The sequence below is a fragment of the Bombus huntii genome, chromosome 6 (assembly GCF_024542735.1).
Source record: "Bombus huntii isolate Logan2020A chromosome 6, iyBomHunt1.1, whole genome shotgun sequence".
NCBI classification, from domain to species: domain Eukaryota; kingdom Metazoa; phylum Arthropoda; class Insecta; order Hymenoptera; family Apidae; genus Bombus; species Bombus huntii.
Window position 1 is genome coordinate 1,990,056 of NC_066243.1, and position 23,758 is coordinate 2,013,813.

Genomic DNA, 23,758 nt, shown 5'->3' on the forward strand with positions numbered 1-23,758 from the left:
CTAATCTCAGTAGAGATTTATCATAAGATAAGTTATCATAACATGAATAATGAATGATCACATATCAGTGATAACTGATCGGTACAAAGTTTCATCTATCACACCTTCAGCTCATACAAAATCACCAACAACAAAAGCCAAACGGTAAGCAACTTCCTTATTTCTACCTCTATTATATGAATATTTGAAATATAAATTTCGGGTGAATTTAACAATCGCGCATTAACAATATTTTGTTATTTTTTTATCGAAACTGAAATACTTACATAGAAGTAATCCTGATGTGTTATACCCGTTAGGATCCAACGTAGATTCGAGGAGAAAGGTAAGTTCGGGAGCGTTGGAACAGTATTAAATGAGAAGAGAGAGATATCTTATATGACTCGTGCATTCAGATGGTCACACCGATGATTTTGTACTGAAACTTATTATAATGGCGATATATAAGAATTTTATCGAGTCGTTATTAATTAATAAGTAATTAATTAATTCACTTTATAAACAAATAGGGATGACCATGTTTGTTCACTTTTCCAGGCACCTCGCAGTAGCCTCGGCCCACGTGTTACTGACATGGACATTCCTAAATCGCACATTCGAACAGAAGTCACAACCTCAATAATTTCTGTAACTATACATACAGAATATGTTCTAAATATTATAGAATGTCCAAGGAAGTCTACGAGTCTTTCTCATTTTTCCTGTCTTTCATAGAACTTAGGTGAAAGAGAATTGATTCCTCATACAGAAGTGAAGAACGCTAGAATACAAAACACTAAAACAATTGTTATGGCAGAAACAACAAATTCGCAGCAACAAAGCAATGCGGAAAAAACTACGGATGAATCATCACAAAGCCTTGTACAAAATCAGAGTGTACCGGATATGGATACAGAGATATCTTCGCGGGCTTGTAATTGCGAAACAGGATGCTCTACCCAGCACTGTAGCTGCGTAAAAGATAAGATTAAGTGTGGACAACGGTGCAAATGCAAAGAATACGGATGTGAAAATCAGGTACACGAATTCCCTTCTTCGTCTCCTCTTTCTAATTCACGACACCCCTAACGCTAATATGGATATTAACCTTTTTAGGTAGAAACAACAAATTCACAGCAACAAAGCAGTGCGCTGAAAACTACGGATGAATCATCACAAAGCCTTGTACAAAATCAGAGTGTACCGGATATGGATACAGAGATATCTTCGCAGGCTTGTAATTGCGAAACAGGATGCTCTACCCAGCACTGTAACTGCGTAAAAGATAAGATTAAGTGTGGACAACGGTGCAAATGCATCAAGTACGGATGTAAAAATCAGGTACACGAATACCCTTCTTCGTCTCCACTTTCTAATAAGCGAAACCCCTAATGCTAATTTGGATACTAACCTTTTTAGAGAGAAACAGCAGATTCGCAGAAACAAAGCAGTGTAGCACAAATTGAGGATGAATCGTCAGAAAGCGATTCAGAAAATCAGAGTGCCGCGCATTTAGAAGCAGAGAAATCTGGGCATGCTTGTAAATGCAAAGCGGGATGTTCTAATAAGGTCTGTGGCTGCGTCAAAGCTAAGATTAAGTGTGGACAACGGTGCAGATGCATCAAATACGGATGTAAAAATCAGGTACACGAATCCCCTTCTTCGTCTCCACTTTCTAATAAGCGACAGCCCTAATGCTAATTTGGATACTAATCTTTTTAGAGAGAAACAGCAGATTCGCAGAAACAAAGCAGTGTACCACAAATTGTGGATGAATCGTCAGAAAGCGATTCAGAAAATCAGAGTGCCGCGCATTTAGAAGCAGAGAAATCTGGGCATGCTTGTAAATGCAAAGCGGGATGTTCTAATAAGGTCTGTGGCTGCGTCAAAGCTAAGATTAAGTGTGGACAACGGTGCAGATGCATCAAATACGGATGTAAAAATCAGGTACACGAATCCCCTTCTTCGTCTCCTCTTTCTAATTCACGACAAACCTAACGATAATTTGGATACTAATTTTTTTAGGAAGAAACTGCAGATTCGCAGAAACAAAGTAGTGTAGCACAAATTGTGAATGAATCGTCTAAAAGCGATTCAGAAAATCAGAGTGCCGCGCATTTAGAACCAGAGAAATCTGGGCATGCTTGTAAATGCAAAGCGGAATGTTCTAATAAGCTCTGTGGCTGCGTCAAAGCTAAGATTAAGTGTGGACAACGGTGCAAATGCATCAAGTACGGATGTAAAAATCAGGTACACGAATACCCTTCTTCGTCTCCACTTTCTAATAAGCGAAACCCCTAATGCTAATTTGGATACTAACCTTTTTAGAGAGAAACAGCAGATTCGCAGAAACAAAGCAGTGTAGCACAAATTGAGGATGAATCGTCAGAAAGCGATTCAGAAAATCAGAGTGCCGCGCATTTAGAAGCAGAGAAATCTGGGCATGCTTGTAAATGCAAAGCGGGATGTTCTAATAAGCTCTGTGGCTGCGTCAAAGCTAAGATTAAGTGTGGACAACGGTGCAAATGCATCAAGTACGGATGTAAAAATCAGGTACACGAATACCCTTCTTCGTCTCCACTTTCTAATAAGCGAAACCCCTAATGCTAATTTGGATACTAACCTTTTTAGAGAGAAACAGCAGATTCGCAGAAACAAAGCAGTGTAGCACAAATTGTGGATGAATCGTCAGAAAGCGATTCTGAAAATCAGAGTGCCGCGCATTTAGAAGCAGAGAAATCTGGGCATGCTTGTAAATGCAAAGCGGAATGTTCTAATAAGCTCTGTGGCTGCGTCAAAGCTAAGATTAAGTGTGGACAACGGTGCAAATGCATCAAGTACGGATGTAAAAATCAGGTACACGAATACCCTTCTTCGTCTCCACTTTCTAATAAGCGAAACCCCTAATGCTAATTTGGATACTAACCTTTTTAGAGAGAAACAGCAGATTCGCAGAAACAAAGCAGTGTAGCACAAATTGTGGATGAATCGTCAGAAAGCGATTCAGAAAATCAGAGTGCCGCGCATTTAGAAGCAGAGAAATCTGGGCATGCTTGTAAATGCAAAGCGGGATGTTCTAATAAGCTCTGTGGCTGCGTCAAAGCTAAGATTAAGTGTGGACAACGGTGCAAATGCATCAAGTACGGATGTAAAAATCAGGTACACGAATACCCTTCTTCGTCTCCACTTTCTAATAAGCGAAACCCCTAATGCTAATTTGGATACTAACCTTTTTAGAGAGAAACAGCAGATTCGCAGAAACAAAGCAGTGTAGCACAAATTGAGGATGAATCGTCAGAAAGCGATTCAGAAAATCAGAGTGCCGCGCATTTAGAAGCAGAGAAATCTGGGCATGCTTGTAAATGCAAAGCGGGATGTTCTAATAAGGACTGTGGCTGCGTCAAAGCTAAGATTAAGTGTGGACAACGGTGCAGATGCATCAAATACGGATGTAAAAATCAGGTACACGAATCCCCTTCTTCGTCTCCTCTTTCTAATTCACGACAAACCTAACGATAATTTGGATACTAATTTTTTTAGGAGGAAACTGCAGATTCGCAGAAACAAAGTAGTGTAGCACAAATTGTGAATGAATCGTCTGAAAGCGATTCAGAAAATCAGAGTGCCGCGCATTTAGAAGCAGAGAAATCTGGGCATGCTTGTAAATGCAAAGCGGGATGTTCTAATAAGGTCTGTGGCTGCGTCAAAGCTAAGATTAAGTGTGGACAACGGTGCAAATGCATCAAGTACGGTTGTAAAAATCAGGTACACGAATACCCTTCTTCGTCTCCACTTTCTAATAAGCGAAACCCCTAATGCTAATTTGGATACTAACCTTTTCAGAGAGAAACAGCAGACTCGCAGAAACAAAGCAGTGTAGCACAAATTGTGGATGAATCGTCAGAAAGCGATTCTGAAAATCAGAGTGCCGCGCATTTAGAAGCAGAGAAATCTGGGCATGCTTGTAAATGCAAAGCGGGATGTTCAAATAAGGTCTGTGGCTGCGTCAAAGCTAAGATTAAGTGTGGACAACGGTGCAAATGCATCAAGTACGGATGTAAAAATCAGGTACACGAATACCCTTCTTCGTCTCCACTTTCTAATAAGCGAAACCCCTAATGCTAATTTGGATACAAACCTTTTTAGAGAGAAACAGTAGATTCGCAGAAACAAAGCAGTGTAGCACAAATTGAGGATGAATCGTCAGAAAGCGATTCAGAAAATCAGAGTGCCGCGCATTTAGAAGCAGAGAAATCTGGGCATGCTTGTAAATGCAAAGCGGGATGTTCTAATAAGGTCTGTGGCTGCGTCAAAGCTAAGATTAAGTGTGGACAACGGTGCAAATGCATCAAGTACGGATGTAAAAATCAGGTACACGAATACCCTTCTTCGTCTCCACTTTCTAATAAGCGAAACCCCTAATGCTAATTTGGATACTAACCTTTTTAGAGAGAAACAGCAGATTCGCAGAAACAAAGCAGTGTAGCACAAATTGAGGATGAATCGTCAGAAAGCGATTCAGAAAATCAGAGTGCCGCGCATTTAGAAGCAGAGAAATCTGGGCATGCTTGTAAATGCAAAGCGGGATGTTCTAATAAGGTCTGTGGCTGCGTCAAAGCTAAGATTAAGTGTGGACAACGGTGCAGATGCATCAAATACGGATGTAAAAATCAGGTACACGAATCCCCTTCTTCGTCTCCTCTTTCTAATTCACGACAAACCTAACGATAATTTGGATACTAATTTTTTTAGGAAGAAACTGCAGATTCGCAGAAACAAAGTAGTGTAGCACAAATTGTGAATGAATCGTCTGAAAGCGATTCAGAAAATCAGAGTGCCGCGCATTTAGAACCAGAGAAATCTGGGCATGCTTGTAAATGCAAAGCGGGATGTTCTAATAAGCTCTGTGGCTGCGTCAAAGCTAAGATTAAGTGTGGACAACGGTGCAAATGCATCAAGTACGGATGTAAAAATCAGGTACACGAATACCCTTCTTCGTCTCCACTTTCTAATAAGCGAAACCCCTAATGCTAATTTGGATACAAACCTTTTTAGAGAGAAACAGCAGATTCGCAGAAACAAAGCAGTGTAGCACAAATTGAGGATGAATCGTCAGAAAGCGATTCAGAAAATCAGAGTGCCGCGCATTTAGAAGCAGAGAAATCTGGGCATGCTTGTAAATGCAAAGCGGGATGTTCTAATAAGGTCTGTGGCTGCGTCAAAGCTAAGATTAAGTGTGGACAACGGTGCAAATGCATCAAGTACGGATGTAAAAATCAGGTACACGAATACCCTTCTTCGTCTCCACTTTCTAATAAGCGAAACCCCTAATGCTAATTTGGATACTAACCTTTTTAGAGAGAAACAGCAGATTCGCAGAAACAAAGCAGTGTAGCACAAATTGAGGATGAATCGTCAGAAAGCGATTCAGAAAATCAGAGTGCCGCGCATTTAGAAGCAGAGAAATCTGGGCATGCTTGTAAATGCAAAGCGGGATGTTCTAATAAGGTCTGTGGCTGCGTCAAAGCTAAGATTAAGTGTGGACAACGGTGCAAATGCATCAAGTACGGATGTAAAAATCAGGTACACGAATACCCTTCTTCGTCTCCACTTTCTAATATGCGAAACCCCTAATGCTAATTTGGATACTAACCTTTTTAGAGAGAAACAGCAGATTCGCAGAAACAAAGCAGTGTAGCACAAATTGAGGATGAATCGTCAGAAAGCGATTCAGAAAATCAGAGTGCCGCGCATTTAGAAGCAGAGAAATCTGGGCATGCTTGTAAATGCAAAGCGGGATGTTCTAATAAGGTCTGTGGCTGCGTCAAAGCTAAGATTAAGTGTGGACAACGGTGCAAATGCATCAAGTACGAATGTAAAAATCAGGTACACGAATACCCTTCTTCGTCTCCACTTTCTAATAAGCGAAACCCCTAATGCTAATTTGGATACTAACCTTTTCAGAGAGAAACAGCAGACTCGCAGAAACAAAGCAGTGTAGCACAAATTGTGGATGAATCGTCAGAAAGCGATTCTGAAAATCAGAGTGCCGCGCATTTAGAAGCAGAGAAATCTGGGCATGCTTGTAAATGCAAAGCGGGATGTTCTAATAAGGTCTGTGGCTGCGTCAAAGCTAAGATTAAGTGTGGACAACGGTGCAGATGCATCAAATACGGATGTAAAAATCAGGTACACGAATCCCCTTCTTCGTCTCCACTTTCTAATAAGCGAAACCCCTAATGCTAATTTGGATACTAACCTTTTTAGAGAGAAACAGCAGATTCGCAGAAACAAAGTAGTGTAGCACAAATTGTGAATGAATCGTCTGAAAGCGATTCAGAAAATCAGAGTGCCGCGCATTTAGAACCAGAGAAATCTGGGCATGCTTGTAAATGCAAAGCGGGATGTTCTAATAAGCTCTGTGGCTGCGTCAAAGCTAAGATTAAGTGTGGACAACGGTGCAAATGCATCAAGTACGGATGTAAAAATCAGGTACACGAATACCCTTCTTCGTCTCCACTTTCTAATAAGCGAAACCCCTAATGCTAATTTGGATACTAACCTTTTTAGAGAGAAACAGCAGATTCGCAGAAACAAAGCAGTGTAGCACAAATTGAGGATGAATCGTCAGAAAGCGATTCAGAAAATCAGAGTGCCGCGCATTTAGAAGCAGAGAAATCTGGGCATGCTTGTAAATGCAAAGCGGGATGTTCTAATAAGGTCTGTGGCTGCGTCAAAGCTAAGATTAAGTGTGGACAACGGTGCAAATGCATCAAGTACGAATGTAAAAATCAGGTACACGAATACCCTTCTTCGTCTCCACTTTCTAATAAGCGAAACCCCTAATGCTAATTTGGATACTAACCTTTTCAGAGAGAAACAGCAGACTCGCAGAAACAAAGCAGTGTAGCACAAATTGTGGATGAATCGTCAGAAAGCGATTCTGAAAATCAGAGTGCCGCGCATTTAGAGGCAGAGAAATCTGGGCATGCTTGTAAATGCAAAGCGGGATGTTCTAATAAGGACTGTGGCTGCGTCAAAGCTAAGATTAAGTGTGGACAACGGTGCAGATGCATCAAATACGGATGTAAAAATCAGGTACACGAATCCCCTTCTTCGTCTCCTCTTTCTAATTCACGACAAACCTAACGATAATTTGGATACTAATTTTTTTAGGAAGAAACTGCAGATTCGCAGAAACAAAGTAGTGTAGCACAAATTGTGAATGAATCGTCAGAAAGCGATTCAGAAAATCAGAGTGCCGCGCATTTAGAAGCAGAGAAATCTGGACATGCTTGTAAATGCAAAGCGGGATGTTCTAATAAGGTCTGTGGCTGCGTCAAAGCTAAGATTAAGTGTGGACAACGGTGCAAATGCATCAAGTACGGATGTAAAAATCAGGTACACGAATACCCTTCTTCGTCTCCACTTTCTAATAAGCGAAACCCCTAATGCTAATTTGGATACTAACCTTTTTAGAGAGAAACAGCAGATTCGCAGAAACAAAGCAGTGTAGCACAAATTGTGGATGAATCGTCAGAAAGCGATTCAGAAAATCAGAGTGCCGCGCATTTAGAAGCAGAGAAATCTGGGCATGCTTGTAAATGCAAAGCGGGATGTTCTAATAAGGACTGTGGCTGCGTCAAAGCTAAGATTAAGTGTGGACAACGGTGCAGATGCATCAAATACGGATGTAAAAATCAGGTACACGAATCCCCTTCTTCGTCTCCACTTTCTAATAAGCGACAGCCCTAATGCTAATTTGGATACTAATCTTTTTAGAGAGAAACAGCAGATTCGCAGAAACAAAGCAGTGTACCACAAATTGTGGATGAATCGTCAGAAAGCGATTCAGAAAATCAGAGTGCCGCGCATTTAGAAGCAGGGAAATCTGGGCATGCTTGTAAATGCAAAGCGGGATGTTCTAATAAGGTATGTGGCTGTGTCGAAGCTATGATTAAGTGTGGACAACGGTGCAAATGCATCATATACGGATGTAAAAATCAGGTACACGAATCCCCTTCTTCGTCTCCTCTTTCTAATTCACGACAACCCTAACGCTAATTTGGATACTAATTTTTTTAGGTAGAAACAACAAATTCACAGCAACAAAGCAGTGCGGTGAAAACTACGGATGAATCATCACAAAGCCTTGTACAAAATCAGAGTGTACCGGATATGGATACAGAGATATCTTCGCAGGCTTGTAATTGCGAAACAGGATGCTCTACCCAGTACTGTAGCTGCTTAAAAGATAAGATTAAATGTGGCCAACGGTGCAAATGCAAAGAATACGGATGTGAAAATCAGGTACACGAATTCCCTTCTTCGTCTCCTCTTTCTAATTTACGACACCCCTAACGCTAATTTGGATACGAATTTTTTTAGGTAGAAACAACAAATTCACAGCAACAAAGCAGTGCGGTTAAAACTACGGATGAATCATCACAAAGCCTTGTACAAAATCAGAGTGTACCGGATATGGATACAGAGAAATCTTCGCGTGCGTGTAAATGCAAAGCGGGATGTTCTAATAAGGTCTGTGGTTGCGTCAAAGTTAGGATTAAGTATGGACAACGGTGCAAATGCGTCTAATACGGATGTAAAAATCAGGTACATGAATCCCCTTCTTCGTCTCCTCTTTCTAATAATCGACACACCTAACGCTAATTTGGATGTTAATCTTTTTAGAGAGAAACAGCAGATTTGCAGAAGCAAAGCAGTGTAGCACAAATTGTGGATTAATCGTCAGAAAGCGATTCAGAAAATCAGAGTGCCGCGCATTTAGAAGCAGAGAAATCTAGGCATGCTTGTAAATGCTAAGCGGGATGTTCTAATAAGGTCTGTGGCTGCGTCAAAGCTAAGAAGTGTGGACAACGGTGCAAATGCAAACATTACGGATGTAAAAATCAAGTACAGGAATCCCCTCCTTCGTCTCCTCTTTCTAATTCACGACACCTCTAACGCTAATTTGGATACTAATCTTTTTAAGAAGAAACAGCAGATGTAGAGGACAGTTCGCATGTACTTATTACAGTTGTGCTAATTAGGTAAATAATTTTCGTTTCGCATGTTGAGGATTATTTTCTATCGCTATTGCAATTAAATCTGGGTACATTCAATGGTGGATGGTCGATAAAAGCCAAATTGGCATCACTTTAAGTACTTATAATTGTAATTGGGCATCATTGTATCAGTCGTAAGATATGAAAAATACTTTTACCTATGGCAAATGTGACGTGAAGTTGTGGTCAATGATATTGAGATGAAATTGGCGGGAGTTAATAAATATTGGCTTCCCTGTCCCTCCTCCTTACGAAATAACGTTTCAAGGTTTGTAATTCGTGGACTCATTTGAAAGTTAAGCTCATTTGAAGTGGAAAAATCCTATTTCGCTTTTCGGGCCACTAGCATTGTTTCTAACTGATTCTAATCCTGGACATTCTGATATTCTCCCACTGCTTTGTATATTTCACTTTATAAAGAACTGTGTAAATAATGCTATCATAATGAATAGCAATAAGAAGTTCTACTAAAAAACATTACCTACACAATAACAATTCTGTCGCTGTTGTTTTCGTATGCTTTATGTTACAAGAGTGGCAATGGAAAGTTAACTTATATAAGTTAATAATTATATTTATTTATACATTATATTCATAATTACTTGTTATTAATATTATAAAGATGTTACATCCACTTGGATGTCTCAAAAAATACTATTCCTTCAGCTTTCAATCGATTAAGTATTGGTCGATAAATATCTGGGGTAAACGGAAAGACTACTCCTCGTTGTTGAATTTCACCTATTAACGAAAAAGAAAAATAATGTACTTTGAAATTATTATTAAATTATATGTTAAAATTTGTTCAGAAGGATGACATGGAATGAAAGTATAAGAAATATACATATGCGTGGATATATAAAATTGTAATGATATGTATTACGTTCTGTGTAAACATAATTTTGAACGCCTTTATGTTAAAAGGAATAACAAATGTCAATCGTAATTCTTATTATTCGATATGTAATACTGAACGAAGAAACATTTTTTAGAATAAACGGGAAAAAGAAGAACTATACCGTCAAGGATCATTTTAACTGCTATTGCCGTCGGATACCCAACACTGCGCGCCATAGCAGAGTATCCTTGTGATTCGCCATACAATACCAAATTAATTCCTCTGTTTTCTCTTCTGTTGTCTGGCCAGAGTATTCCAACGTCGTGTCTCAGAATTACTAGATCTCGTTCATTTTGATCATAGCACAGCTTTTTCGACAAATAATGTGTCAAAGTATCAAGAGGCGTATTCAACTTCAAGACTAAATCTTCTTCAAGAAGTCCCAAGTCTTCAATTGCTTTTACGCTCTCTTCCGAGTTTAGCATTTCTGCCAACTTCCTTTTCAAATTTCCATAGAAGATATTATCATTCGCCAAACCAAGCAAATTGCAAATTAACACTCTCTAGAACAATAAAAAGTTAAACTTAGGTAATCTATGTAAGATCGATGGAAAATTAAAATAGAGACAACAAAAGAAACAACACTACCGCGGAACGATATGAGTAATTTAAAAAGTTTTATCTGCCAAATATCATAACTTTACTCTATCGCATCGAGATTTTAAAAAAGGTTGTAACGCGTATAATACATAGGTGTATATTACTGGTATGTTTCAAATTATTCTTGCAGAAAAAGCAGACCATTTCTCTTTATGTTCTGTTTACCTTAATTATATGACCACGTTCTGAATTAAATTCGGATGTGTAGTTTAGTAATTGAAATATTGAAAATGTTAAATACAAAATTTGATACATTTCGTTTAAAGCAGGAAAGATCATGTGGAATCATTTTATGATTCTACTTTATCATTCCGTTGATATACATAGAATATTCGGAAAGGGAGCTATTAAGGTATGAAAAATTCATTACATTATGCATTACTCTATTAAAATAATCAGAGATAAAATGATAGAGTGTTTCCTTCCTGTGCAAGGTTCTCAGCAAGAGATGTCAGAAAATTGAAAGAGTACTTCTACGAGCTAAGACAAAATGAAAATATTGATTAGAAGATATATATATATATATATATATATATATATATATATATATATATATATATATATATATATATATATATATATATATATATAGTAATCTAACAAAGCAAGCTTAGACGGTCTAAACAACGAGAGGTCAAGATCATTTTGATGATAAAAGTGATAACTTGATATACGACAACAACGAGTAGCGCGTGTATATACATATACAGGGTATATAATAATACAAATAGCAGAGTTTTCTGAGAGCATTCACGTTACGATCATAAAAGCTTTCGTTCGTGTGAAGAGGTTTGCCAGCGTACAAGGATATTTTGACCTTCTTCTTCAGAAAACGCGCAGGAGGCGCAAAAGCAATGAAAAAAATCCACGTGTGTCCTATCGGATCTTATTTCATAGTTACAGCCATTTTTGTGTTTCAATAGTCCGCAACTGTTTGCTTGCAAGTTACGAGTAGAATAATTAAGTCTGTCATTTTGCATGCAAATTCTTTCTTAGTAATTTTTTATTGTTACGTTCTGTTTATTAACTAAACTGTTCCATTTCGTTTATTAATGTTTAGTTCATTATTATTCTAAAATGTGTTAAAATTGCGAATATGTTTCTTGCTTTACCTAAATTATACTTTAAATAGCAAAAGGCAATTTTCTTTCTCTATGACGAGTATACTCATTATTAACCAAAGAGTTGCCATTATTAAATTTACATATAAATGTCACTTTTACATACCCATGTAATATCTGGACCATTTGGATGCAAACTTGGGTGTGGGTTAAGATCCGTTAGTCCAAGAAACTGTAAGGCTCGTATTGTGTTACAGAAACCTTTATATCTTAATGTACCTCGCTGCATTGTTTGTACATTATTGAGTCCATATAAATCCTTGTAAATTGTACTATCACGATTGGGAAAACCTTCCAACGCAAAACCGGGCAAAAAGTCCAAATCTTGAACGGCGGACATAAGGTCTCCTCCTGATTCTATTTCTACAATCTTCAATAGAAAAATAAAATTTATTAATACATAACGTAATACTTAATTGTATATTTTTCCCAATCCTTCGATCAAGATCAAGTTAACATGTATTTTAATTAATATACTTTATATGTATGTACATTTTATTTATTGCAGTGACAAAGAAAACACTGATCCTTGCCGTATCTAGGAAATATATACATTTCCTTTTTTTAGTATGTGTTTAAGGTTACATGTACTTCTTAAAGCCATTATTGGACACAGTGAGAATGATTTATGGAACAAAACGTATCTGTAATAGATCGTATAAACCAATGTCTAAACCAATATATAAATCAATATTTTGCAGAAAATGTAGAGCTCTTTTGCCGAAGTCTTCCTTTTGTAGCATGTTGAGCGAATTAGTTAGCCCATGCTATACCCATTCAATAACGTATTTAAAATAGGTGATTAGGATATGTTCAAAAGAGTTTAGTATGCCACAAGTGTCACAAATATTCGGTTCAGTTTCGGTGATAAAGTAGGAATGTATCCAATTTATATGAGCTATTCTTAATCGAGTTAGTGTTACTTGATCTGACTTTGTGTAGCTTGGTAGATGTTGAATTTCTTCGTTCTTCGTTCCATGATTCTATTAACGTTTCAATCAATGCTTTCTGAGATCTTTGTAGAATATAGGTTCATGATTTATCGTAGATACGTTGAAGCTAACATGTTTCTAAGTTTTCTTCTGTCAAAGGAAATATTCCAATGACATATCAACGAATTAATATCATTTCAGGATAATCGGCATTAATGACAAGTTGTTCCTTTTTTCCACTGTTAAGCTACTATCCCAAATTGTTTGTCGTGTCAGAAAAAAGTAATAAAAAATGGGCTGCGAACACTTACCTATTTTAGGCAAAATCATCGTTAAGATACAGATGCGACTTTTTGAATTGACTTTATTATTTACCCATAATCTAGTCACGATCAGTCGAATTCGATTCTAGAATGCTTCAAACATTTAATTCCAAGCAGATGGCTTCAAATATGCATTGATCAATCACTAACGCAAATTCGATCAATTTACAAACACTTTGATTTCATTTCTCCAAAAGAATAAAGCATTTTCATGAATGCTTCTTATGCATTGTTCTACTATTCTTTGTTCTATTTGTACAGATGTTTCATTTGACTGTCTACTTATGTATAGTTAGATATATAATAGATGGACTTACTTGCTTATTAGAATAGAATTTAGCCGATGATAATGTATTCAGCAACACTCCACGTGGCGACCAACTAAATTTATATCGTAAAGGATTAGAGGAACATTCTGGAGCGGGTAAACCGCCACACCAAGATACAAAAGATTCGATTTTTCCACCAGCTTGTTTAACATTGTCAAAACATTCTAGAGCCAATAAATGATCAATACCAGGATCAAGCCCTACTTCGTTAAGTATGGTCACTTCTGATGCAACAGCCCTAGTAATTAACACGTTAATGTATATTCATTTTAAATTGTCATAATTTCTAAATATTGCTTTGATATTAATAAATATTGCTGTTTACGATTTATAAATATCATTTTGTTATATTTGTTTGCATATTTGTTAATATCTATTTAATTGCCACTTACTCTGTGTGTAAAGCTTTAACATCTTCATTCGTGTAACTCGCAGTCACTAGGTGAGTTTTAGCATGTATGCATACATTCGCAATAACATGATGTAGAGAATACGGTAACAATGAAACCACTACATCTGCCGATTTTACAATGTCGTTTAAAGTATCAGGACGTTCAATTACATCTAGCAGAACCGGTTCTACCCCGGGGAAATTATTTGCTAATACGTCTGCCTCCTCTTTCAATTGAGATGCAACAGTTAAATGTATGTTATTATCTCTATGTAAATATTCAACCAACGGGGCCGAGACGTGTCCAGCGCCAAGAACGACCACCTATTTACAAAACAATGCTTGTTAATATATTACTTGATATTTAATTACCTTTGACTAACATCTTATTTGAATTATTTATAGTTACTTCGTGATCGTCCTGTTTTGCACAATGAAATTAGATGTGACGTGAAGTAACAAGGAAGTGTCTTATTAATATGATCAAAAATTCATATGTCCATATATGTACAAATATGTAGTCACAGTCAATTGGAAACTTTTATGAAAATGATCTTTTGCCTTATTCTTCAAAATTGTTTTAATCGAGAAAAGATAGTGTCTATAACTTTCAAGTTCGAGTACGTAACAATAATAAACGTAGCAATAATAAATAATATTCAGATATTACATATACATTTGGATGATATAAAAATAGATAATGTATTGGTACTCGATGAATGAAATTAGTATGGTAAAAATTGACTCGAAAAGTATCATTTTTCTGTACCTTTTTGCTTTGTGCTTCTCTATTGTCTGCCTTATGTCTACAACGGTGATTTAGTAACCTTAATTCTTGGATATATTCAAAATTAGGTGTTAACCGTCCGTTGGATGCTATTATTGCATCATGTACTGCTGGACTAAAGTTATGTTCTTCTAATGGTGCTTTCGCATCCGACTGAATAATATCCAACGCGTAAGGATATAAAAGATTTCCAAAGAAATCCGTAGATTCTTTTGGCAGTTGAGTCGGCATATTGTCAATCGAACAGACTAACACTCCGGGTCCTTTAAAAGACTTTGTATCTTTGTTACGATCAGCATCGTATAAACAAAATGGAGTGTCAATCGTTGTACATTCGTTCATGAACCTATGAACATTTTAGAAATAAGTATAAGGAGAACTTAAGAATGTCGAAGTTTAACTGTTACGAATTGTTTATGAATTCGCGAATTGGCTTTTATATATAGTATATAAAAAGATCGGTGTGAATGTCTAAATCTGTTATATTATAAAAAAGTCACTTAAGTAAACGATATACGTGTTATATTAATATTGAATAAATTTAAACTTACTCGATACTGCCACCAGGGTCTGCAGATATATCACAGATAGCTAACATTCGGTGGGGTAAAGAAGGAGCACCAACACTTGATGGTAACCAGGGAGTATAAGCTGGTCTTAGCAAGTATTTTGCATCTGGTATTGTTAACAATTTAGGCGAGTCAACAGCCCAATATATTCCATTAATTATCACCGATGCGTATGGTGCAATCTTTTTGCTGAAAGTGGAAATATATCTCTCAGGATGCTTGTCACATTCATCAGAATCAAAACCACCTCCATCTTTTCTTTCTAGATGATGTCTTCGTCTTACCTCGCATCCGTATATCTTCGTTGTATCTAAAACAATGTTGCCTCTTGTTTAAAATGCAATGATATTTACAATAAAATACAGCCAGTTACAAAAGTCTACATATACCTGCGGAATTTTCTTTGTATATGATTTACCTGTCGCAATTTGTCACAATATTATTTCTACCTACGATATAATTATTGTCGGTGTATTTCTAAAAAATATAGAAATAAAGGAATCAAAGGAATCAGAGGTAACAGGTGTATGTAATTTTTGTAACACTGTATTTTCTATTTCCTTTTTACTCCTTCCTTCTTGATAGAAACGAAAGTAAATGAATATGTATCTTAATTCACGACTTTTAACAAACTCATTTGCCTTTCACTCAAACTCAAAAGCCTTTCTACAGGCTTTTACTACATATCTATCTTATCTACAGGCTTTTGTGACTAACTATACACAAGATAAACCACGTATAATGGCCCAGAAAAATTCACTGAATTTTCATCTTTCGATTAAACAATATATACAAAGTTTGTAGTATAAACGAGAAGAGTACGATTCTTCAAGATTGTCATAATTCCTACGTGCTAAGAATTAATAGTTATGTCTAGACTGCGGATTTTTATGCGTTTATAGAAAATTTAAAAGTGAAACGTGCTTTGGATTCGTGATTCAAACGTTTACCACTAATGAAAACAACATGATGAACATAAATGGAACATATTTTTAAATAACTCCCTTTTTCCTTTCTTTTTAAATCTCATATTCAATCAATGGTAATCCAATTAAACTTCAGTATCTAGTACCAAGTACTCCAAATTCAATTTCTTTCTTCAATCGATAATTATGAAATAGATATTAATTTAATTTGACATTCAAATGAGTTGTTCCACTTTTTTATTGAATTATGAACTGGAGGAAAGTACAAATCTCTAATATTTACAGACTTATTATGAAATAAATTATAATAGTAAAATATATAAATATGCAACGCTTACCGCCATGTTCGGCAACCTTTTTCAACATTTCAGGTGGAACGTATTCGTGTGGAAGCTCTTGAAAAACTTCTTGACCGCCTTGACTTACATTGCCACTGCCAGTGAAAATAAAAGTCAATGGTCCAATCGATTTAGGCATAGCACCTAATGCTATTTCGTATCCTGCATCTCGTATAGCTTGCCTTGCCATAGCGGAATCTCTATAATTGTGTGCTGGACCAATATGCTAGTAAACAATAATGACCGTTATTTATAAACAAACAATAAATATATAAAAATAAATACATATTTATTAATTTATTTATTTACTAATTGCAGTATACGCGTCCGATTTAAATGTGTGCGCGCTAGCATTTTTCTAACTACTAAAAATGTGCAAAACTTTTTTCAAAATATCACAGTGATTAATAATTTTGAACGCTACTTCGTACAATATTTTTTTACTTAAAATTTAATGCTTTATCCAAATTCGAGATAAAGTGTTAGACATTCCATCGAAAAACCAATATCCGTGATATTCCGATAAAAAAAGCAAAGTTAATGTCTGAAACCTTTTTTTTCGTATGGCGAATAATTTACGAGTTATTTGAAGTCGTCGTGTTACGAGACTCGCCCTATACATTAACGTATTTTTAAACCAACAGCTATATATTAAATAAAAGTAGAAGATTCTTTGAGAAATTTTATTCGTTTTATTAAATTTTTTACATGTTTTTCAAAAGGGAAACTTTTTTACCGTCCTATATGTATCTATGATAAAATAATAGTAAATTTAATTGCATAAAATACTTTCCAACATAATTATCATTGTTACAGTAAATTTCTTAACTTAATGTGATCTTACCATGAATGGTGTATGATGTCCTAACGCAAGTAATCTTAATCCAAGTCCATGTAATATATTCACCATACCAGCTACACCAGCATATTTCCCGAAGGCAACCACTCTTTGTCCATTATCATCTGTTAACTTTTCATAATCTAACAAACGTATATTCTTTTCCAGAATAGCATCCAGAAGAGGCATATTACTTTCTTGCGCCTTAATAGTATGAGAAAAGAAACAGTAAGTTCTATTCGATATAAGTTGATCCACAGGAACTTGTTTAACTCCAAAAATGACGGAAGCAGGACTAATATCCTCTTGTAGTATAGCGCCTGCAGCTTGGTAAGCATGTGCAGGATAAGCTCTTCTATTACTAGGCTGTACAATTACTTTCACTCCTGCCCTAATTAATTGGCGAACATTCGCAGGTGCTAAAGGGGCTCTTCTTTCCCATACTGATTGATCTTCTCTTCTGATTGCTATTATTTTGCCTTTTAAATTCTGCGAAAAATATTTTGCGGTATCGATTCTTAACATATACAAGAAAATATATATTCGTATCTGTTCTTATTTTATAGCGCGCACTACTTACATTCATACAACGTGCTGAAGACATGATGAAGTATACTATTAATAAATTCACATTGAGTTCGCACTTGCGTAATTAAAAAGCCTTTAATGTGACACCATATAATCGCGTAAAAAATACAAAAAGACTTCCTATCAATGTAACGTGTGTTCACTTCATTGAGTCTACAATAATAAAGTGGCAAGAGAAGAATACATACTGCAATACAGCATAACTACGTCTATTTGGAAATAAAGTTGTATTACTGCCATGATATTACATGGGTCAGTGAGGTCAAACTCAGAATATGTTATTCTTACTACATCACTGATAAACACCAAGCCACGTGTTTATCGAAACGATTTGACTTTCTTCCACTACATGATTTCCATCGCTTCGCAATTACTTCATATTGAAGATGCAATCTTTTTTTTATTTCTTTCAATGTGACGTAATAATAAATGAAATTTTTCGTATTTAAGTATTTCGTAGCTCAAAAATATTGGAATCCCCCAGAATGTTAGCATTCTCAAGAATATTGTAATTCCCGAGTATTCCGAGAACTTGAATCATGGTCTGATACGGGTTTTTTAAATATAGCCAACGATTTTTCCAAATTTTGAATCCCGACATGTTTTTCTTGAAACGAAAAATTACAATGATTTGCAAAAGTGTATAAACAGACCGCTAGTCTTATGAAAAGCGCGATAATACTACCAATTATTCGATTGATCGGTAAGGATTAGCTAATTGTAATTACGAGGTGAATCTGTCAAACAAAATATAATAGTTTAGTTTCATTTGTATTAACAATATACGGAATATTTTATAAGAATAAAGACTTGAAACCACGTTTACAGTTTTGCACATTTCGTCAGAAACGGACTAAACAGTGAATAAACGGTAGGAAACGGAACAGTAAACAAATAGATAAATAATTTCAGTCTGGAAGTCTTGAATAGGAGTTCATTTACGATTTTTATAATAATTTTATAGTTTTCAATATCCCACGTAATTTACCATTACAAATATCTACGGTTATTATCAACAACAGTCTTTCCAATTTCCGCATCAGTCACTACTTCTTGTTTCCTTTTATTGGGTTGGCAACTAAGTGATTGTGGATTTTATCATTAGGTGGTAATGACAAAATCCGCAATCACTTAGTTACCAACTCGATAGTTTCCTGTAATTAGGTACTTCTCTTCTTTGATTTTCCTCCTCTCTTCCCCTTGCTCATTTCTGACTCCATCTGCATCTTCTATCTTCCTTTCCTTCTATCCTTTTATCCTTTTACCCTTTTTACCTTCCCTAACCACTTCACTGTTTTCTCTGCCTCTCTGTTTCCCTGCCGTCTTCACCTCTTCACATTTCTCCAACCAATGTCTTAACGTGTCTTAGCAAAATCTATTCGTGTTTTCCGTGCTACCGCATCTTACTCTAGCTTAGGTTTTTCATTAGATCATATGTACCTACTTAACTTTGGCATAATCCGTGTGCAATCTGGATCTTTGTATCTTACTACATCACCTTTGCTTCTGTAACTCTTCCTCTCTTACCCTTAATATTTTCTGCCGACTGAAGCAATTCCTTGAAGTGATCTATTCTGTTGTTTCTTTCAACCTCTTCTTGTCAACCGTTCTTACTCTGCTCTCTTTTAAACATTTCTTACAATTCGCTATATTGTCCTCCGTCCTGTTCTTCACTCTCCTCTCATAATTCAGTGGTCTTTTTGTTAATCTTGTTTTCAATTTCTCTCTCTTACCTTCTTCCCACACTATACAGTCTGGGATGCACAAAATGAAACAGTATCATTTCTTTATGTGATAATGGCTTATCTCTGCGGCAAATCGCAGAGAAATATGGTACGAGTATGAATGATAATTTCGAAAATAAAAAAAAAACGAAACTATGGTGGTGTGCCAAATTTTACAAGAAATGGTAGGCCGCAGATTATTTCCGACAGAGAGGTGCATAAAAATGTACGTCGTATTCGGTCTATATGTCATAAAATACCAAAAACCGCTACTACTATATTTGTCTTATAATTGCCTTAACCTTTATCGATCAATCGAACGATTGCTGGTATTATCGTCCCTTTTTTATCAAACTTGTGGTACGTATTTATATTTTTGCTTCTTATTGTATATCACTTACATGCATATTTGAAAGATTAATTTTTTTCTGCCCCAATAAATTCAAAAACACAAACACTCTAAAATCATATACAGTGCTTGTATTTAAAAAAGCTCATTCCGAAATGTGATTCGATTTCTCAAAATTCCGGGGAATCGCAACATTTTTTACTATTTCTGATTGTTGTCAAATAAAAGAAAATTTTTATTCGATTTACTTTATTATTATATGAAATACATTACATAAATGTCAATTAGATTGTGTTTTAATAGATAAATACATTTTGTTTTTTATTGTCTGCTTAGTTGGATTTATCTTCTTCAGTATTTGAGTCATCACATTAACTAATTGTTCCGAAGTAAGACCAGTTTTCTTCGATTTAAACTTTTGTAAAAGTTCCGTTGTTGTCATTGGTTTACGCATAAGATAACGCCTTACTGCATCTTCTGTGATGCCGGATTCACTGCAACATAACAAAAATACCTTTTACTTAAAAAATTATATTCTAAATATCTTTTCGCATGTTTAATATTTAGATACCATGCTTAATGATTAGATCAGACGAAACCTTAGCTTAAACGAAACATTAGCTTAATTCATAGTATATTAAAAATTATAATCTCATTATTAATTAATTTTAATTATATATAGATGAGAAAGATATATAAAAGATAGATCTATATATAAAATACTATTTTCAAAATTGAAGAAATTATGCGGAGAACAATTTTAATTGTTTATAATAGCAAGCGACATACCTGACTCCTGGAATGTAAGAAGTTACTGGTACTAAATTGAAATTATCCAATTTCAATTTTTTTGCTTGTGATAAATCTGGAGATCCAGATTGTTTTCTTTTTAAATTATCTAACATCGCAGCTGGTATAGGAGTTGCAGACCTTGAACTATGAGCACTATTAGATTTTTTATTATCTTTTTCCTTTATTGTATCAGATCCTGAATCAGAATCACTGGAAAAGTCACTAGAAGAATCTTTTCCTGACGCAAGCTTCTTTACATCCTTTTTCTTAGATTGTTTCTTCTTTTTCTTTTTATCTTTCTTCTTATCTGCATCTTTATTGGCCTTATCTTTATCCTTTATAAGAAAATAAACAAACGGAATAAATATTTCAATTAACATAAACATTATTATAATTTTTAGTATTTTGAATTTACCTTATCATCCTTATCTTTATGTTCATCGTCTTCGTCTTTTTCTTCTTCACCATCCTTTTTATCCGCCTGTTCTTCGTCATCGTCATCTTCATCAGAAGCAAGTAATTTTCTCAATGCATCTTCTTCCGCAACTGACTTAATTTCTTTTTGTTGTTCCAATTCTGATTCAGAATCGGACGAGTCAGAAATGTAATCACATTCTCTACCTTCTTCATCCCCATCGTCACTTTCTTCAAATGCTTCATCATCAGAAGCGTTTTTCTTCTTCTTTTTCTTGACAGCAACTACAATACAAATATTTCAATTTATATTTTAACTGTCTATAATAACAAATACAGAAGTTATTTATTATAATAAAATAAATTCAAAATACAACTATATAACATTAACTATATAAATAAAAATTAAATTATCTTAACACGTTGATTGCATATGACACATTCAATATATATTACAGCATTGTATTTCACAGACTAAGTGTATAACATATCTCATCTAAGTAATAACAAAAATAAAAGAAACGTGTAACTAAACCGCTATTAAGTATAATTAGCAGCACATACATTTCTTAACAATATCAGAAATAATATTCACCTTTGCCTTTCCTTTTTTTCTTACTGTCATCTTCTTCATCAGAAATTTTTTTATTTTCTTCGTCATTACTAGCTGAATCATCATCATCACTATTCATCCACTCATCCATTTCAGATATTTTTAAATCTTTCTCCTTTTTACTTGGCTTTTTCCCTTTTCCACCTTCTAACATTTCCTCATCATCTGCACCCTCCTCATCATTCCTAAGTCTTTTACGCAACATCAGTGAAAAATAATTCATTACTTTATTTCTACGACTAAACTCCTGTTCTGCTTCTTCTGCACTCAATGCTTTGTACCTTTGAATTGGTTGAAAATTATACCTGAATATAAAAATTGTATGCGTTAACATTGTAATAAATTCCGGTTTAATACTCAAGCAAATTAATTACCATTCGAGAACGACAGGCAGAAGGGTTAGGGCAAAATAACAAAGTGCAATGTAACATATGTCGTATTACTAGGTAACATAAGTGTACTGTAAAGTGACTTAAGTAGTAATGTAAGAAAGTATGTAAACCGGAAGTCGTCCAAAGCCGAAAGGCAGGGATTAAGTTTAATAAATAATAAAATAATAATTACCATTCATGCAATGGAAATGCTTCTATAGCTCCATCAGCAGCATGTGTGAAAACATAATATGCAGCATTTTCACTCACACCACCTTCCCTTATACCTTTAAACTTTTTCCCAGTTTTTCCTCCAGATTTTAAAATCCAAGGTTGATCTTCTGGTTTATATTTTCTACTTGTAATACCAAATTTTTTTCTTCTTGCTTCTTCTCTCGCATCTCGTCCAAATTCAGAGCCAGCTCCAAATTTTGGTATTTCCTCTTCTATTCCTTTGTATTCCTTCATATTATTTTCACGTTCCATTTTCACTTGAGTCCATTTTGAAAAGTCAACATTTAATGTGGCATTAAAGCGCATCACATTGTGCTTTTTCTTGTTATTTCTAAAAGACAACATTTTATTTAATATTAATTCTATATGTAATTTGTAGTTATTATAATTATGTAGTAATTATTTTATTACATACTTTGGTACTCTGATACTGAATTCTTGTATCGAAGGCACAAGTGAAACCTAAAAATTATAATTATGTTAATATCTTCAATTACCATTGCAATAAATAAATAAATGAATAAAGTATTTTAGATGTAATTTTCACTTTTATTATCCTTTAATTCGTACAACAACAAACTAGTTTCTATAAAATGTTTCATTTTTCATTCAGTTATAACCTATATACAAATTTTACGCTCCATTTTTAATTGTAATTACTCATACAAAAATTTTACGTTTAGATACCTTTGGAACCGCAGGCGATGTCATCTTGATAATTGAGTTTAGCTTTATAATAATGAAAAGAAGAAAACCGTCACAATATATCACTATGCAAAACTAGATTTTATATTGTAGGTTATTTATAGGAATGGACAATTCTTTGTAAAATTTATGCACATATTATTCATCCATTCATTCCAAATTCAATTTTAAATTTAATTCGAATGACTTTAACTCAACAATGTTCCAGAAATGGTACTCGCTGCTGCCAGAAATAGCCAAGAGACTATTTCGGTAAGTTCGACTGCTGCTCGTTATTCCCAATCGTCGAATTCCTCAGCTTCACTAGGTAGCACTGCCAGAGGGGATCGATCCCAAAATAAGAGGTGAGCACTTAGAACGACTGAATGAGATGAATTCAAAATTTAACCCATTTATCTATAGCGTGCAGCTATCTTGAATATCTCAGTCGATCGTGTACTTGATATCGATCCTCGTTAGTATGCAGGAATGAGTAGTGCCATCTAGCGTGTTAATGCTACTGGCAAGTATTTGCACTTTCGGCTTAACTGCTACGGACAGGGGTACTAGCACGGGGAGGATTAAAGTTTCTTAAGGAAGAATGAATGTTTTTAATATTTCTTTAATTTATCAGTTTATTTAATTTCATCAAGTTGCTATATTTATTAACTTATTTTGCCACACATTTATTATTCCGTTTTATTTATCTTCGATCCTTCCACAACAAACTTAGTAGAATATATATAACTATCGCAGTTAACGAGCGAAACGGCCCTTGACGACAGCGGGTGTAGCTCTTCTGTGCGAAGGGCACCCTCGCGTTCAGGAATGGGTGAACTAAAAGGTGAGAACCTTATGTCCCCCATTTTTGTGTCCTTTCCCTCTTATATTCC

General features: G+C 35.2%; 3 protein-coding genes across 5 annotated transcripts; 1 reads left to right on the forward strand and 2 right to left on the reverse strand.

The window, feature by feature from the left end:
- The first annotated feature begins 150 nt into the window (after window positions 1–150).
- On the forward strand, window positions 151–10,060 carry LOC126866850 (balbiani ring protein 3-like). Of its 3 annotated transcripts, XM_050620830.1 has the most exons (18): window positions 151–627; window positions 715–1,017; window positions 1,096–1,320; window positions 1,399–1,623; window positions 1,702–1,926; window positions 3,217–3,441; window positions 4,429–4,653; window positions 5,035–5,259; window positions 5,338–5,562; window positions 5,641–5,865; window positions 6,550–6,699; window positions 7,003–7,077; window positions 7,156–7,380; window positions 7,459–7,683; window positions 7,762–7,911; window positions 8,215–8,289; window positions 8,368–8,592; window positions 8,972–10,060. In XM_050620830.1, exons 1-17 carry the CDS (start codon window positions 574–576, stop codon window positions 8,572–8,574), a joined length of 3,264 nt encoding a protein of 1,087 aa, XP_050476787.1. In that variant the 5' UTR covers window positions 151–573; the 3' UTR covers window positions 8,575–8,592; window positions 8,972–10,060. The 3 variants fall into 3 exon arrangements, with proteins under 3 accessions (XP_050476787.1, XP_050476788.1, XP_050476789.1); XM_050620831.1 differs by lacking the exons at window positions 6,550–6,699; window positions 7,003–7,077; window positions 7,156–7,380; window positions 7,762–7,911 and adding an exon at window positions 6,397–6,471 and having other exon boundaries at window positions 156–627; window positions 5,641–5,790; window positions 8,065–8,289; XM_050620832.1 differs by lacking the exons at window positions 6,550–6,699; window positions 7,003–7,077; window positions 7,762–7,911 and having other exon boundaries at window positions 156–627; window positions 5,641–5,790; window positions 7,306–7,380; window positions 8,065–8,289.
- On the reverse strand, window positions 9,593–18,762 carry LOC126866851 (alpha-aminoadipic semialdehyde synthase, mitochondrial). The gene is made up of 10 exons (XM_050620833.1): window positions 17,677–18,762; window positions 17,103–17,585; window positions 16,259–16,484; window positions 14,977–15,304; window positions 14,408–14,771; window positions 13,640–13,962; window positions 13,236–13,485; window positions 11,770–12,033; window positions 10,064–10,445; window positions 9,593–9,785 (listed from the first exon to the last, which is right to left on the reverse strand). Exons 1-10 carry the CDS (start codon window positions 17,698–17,700, stop codon window positions 9,670–9,672), a joined length of 2,760 nt encoding a protein of 919 aa, XP_050476790.1. The 5' UTR covers window positions 17,701–18,762; the 3' UTR covers window positions 9,593–9,669.
- A 1,227-nt stretch (window positions 18,763–19,989) lies between these two features.
- On the reverse strand, window positions 19,990–23,387 carry LOC126866852 (general transcription factor IIF subunit 1). Its single transcript, XM_050620834.1, has 7 exons — window positions 22,869–23,387; window positions 22,597–22,643; window positions 22,141–22,512; window positions 21,559–21,881; window positions 20,965–21,248; window positions 20,547–20,884; window positions 19,990–20,251 (listed from the first exon to the last, which is right to left on the reverse strand). Exons 1-7 carry the CDS (start codon window positions 22,890–22,892, stop codon window positions 20,038–20,040), a joined length of 1,602 nt encoding a protein of 533 aa, XP_050476791.1. The 5' UTR covers window positions 22,893–23,387; the 3' UTR covers window positions 19,990–20,037.
- Between the last annotated feature and the right edge of the window lie 371 nt (window positions 23,388–23,758).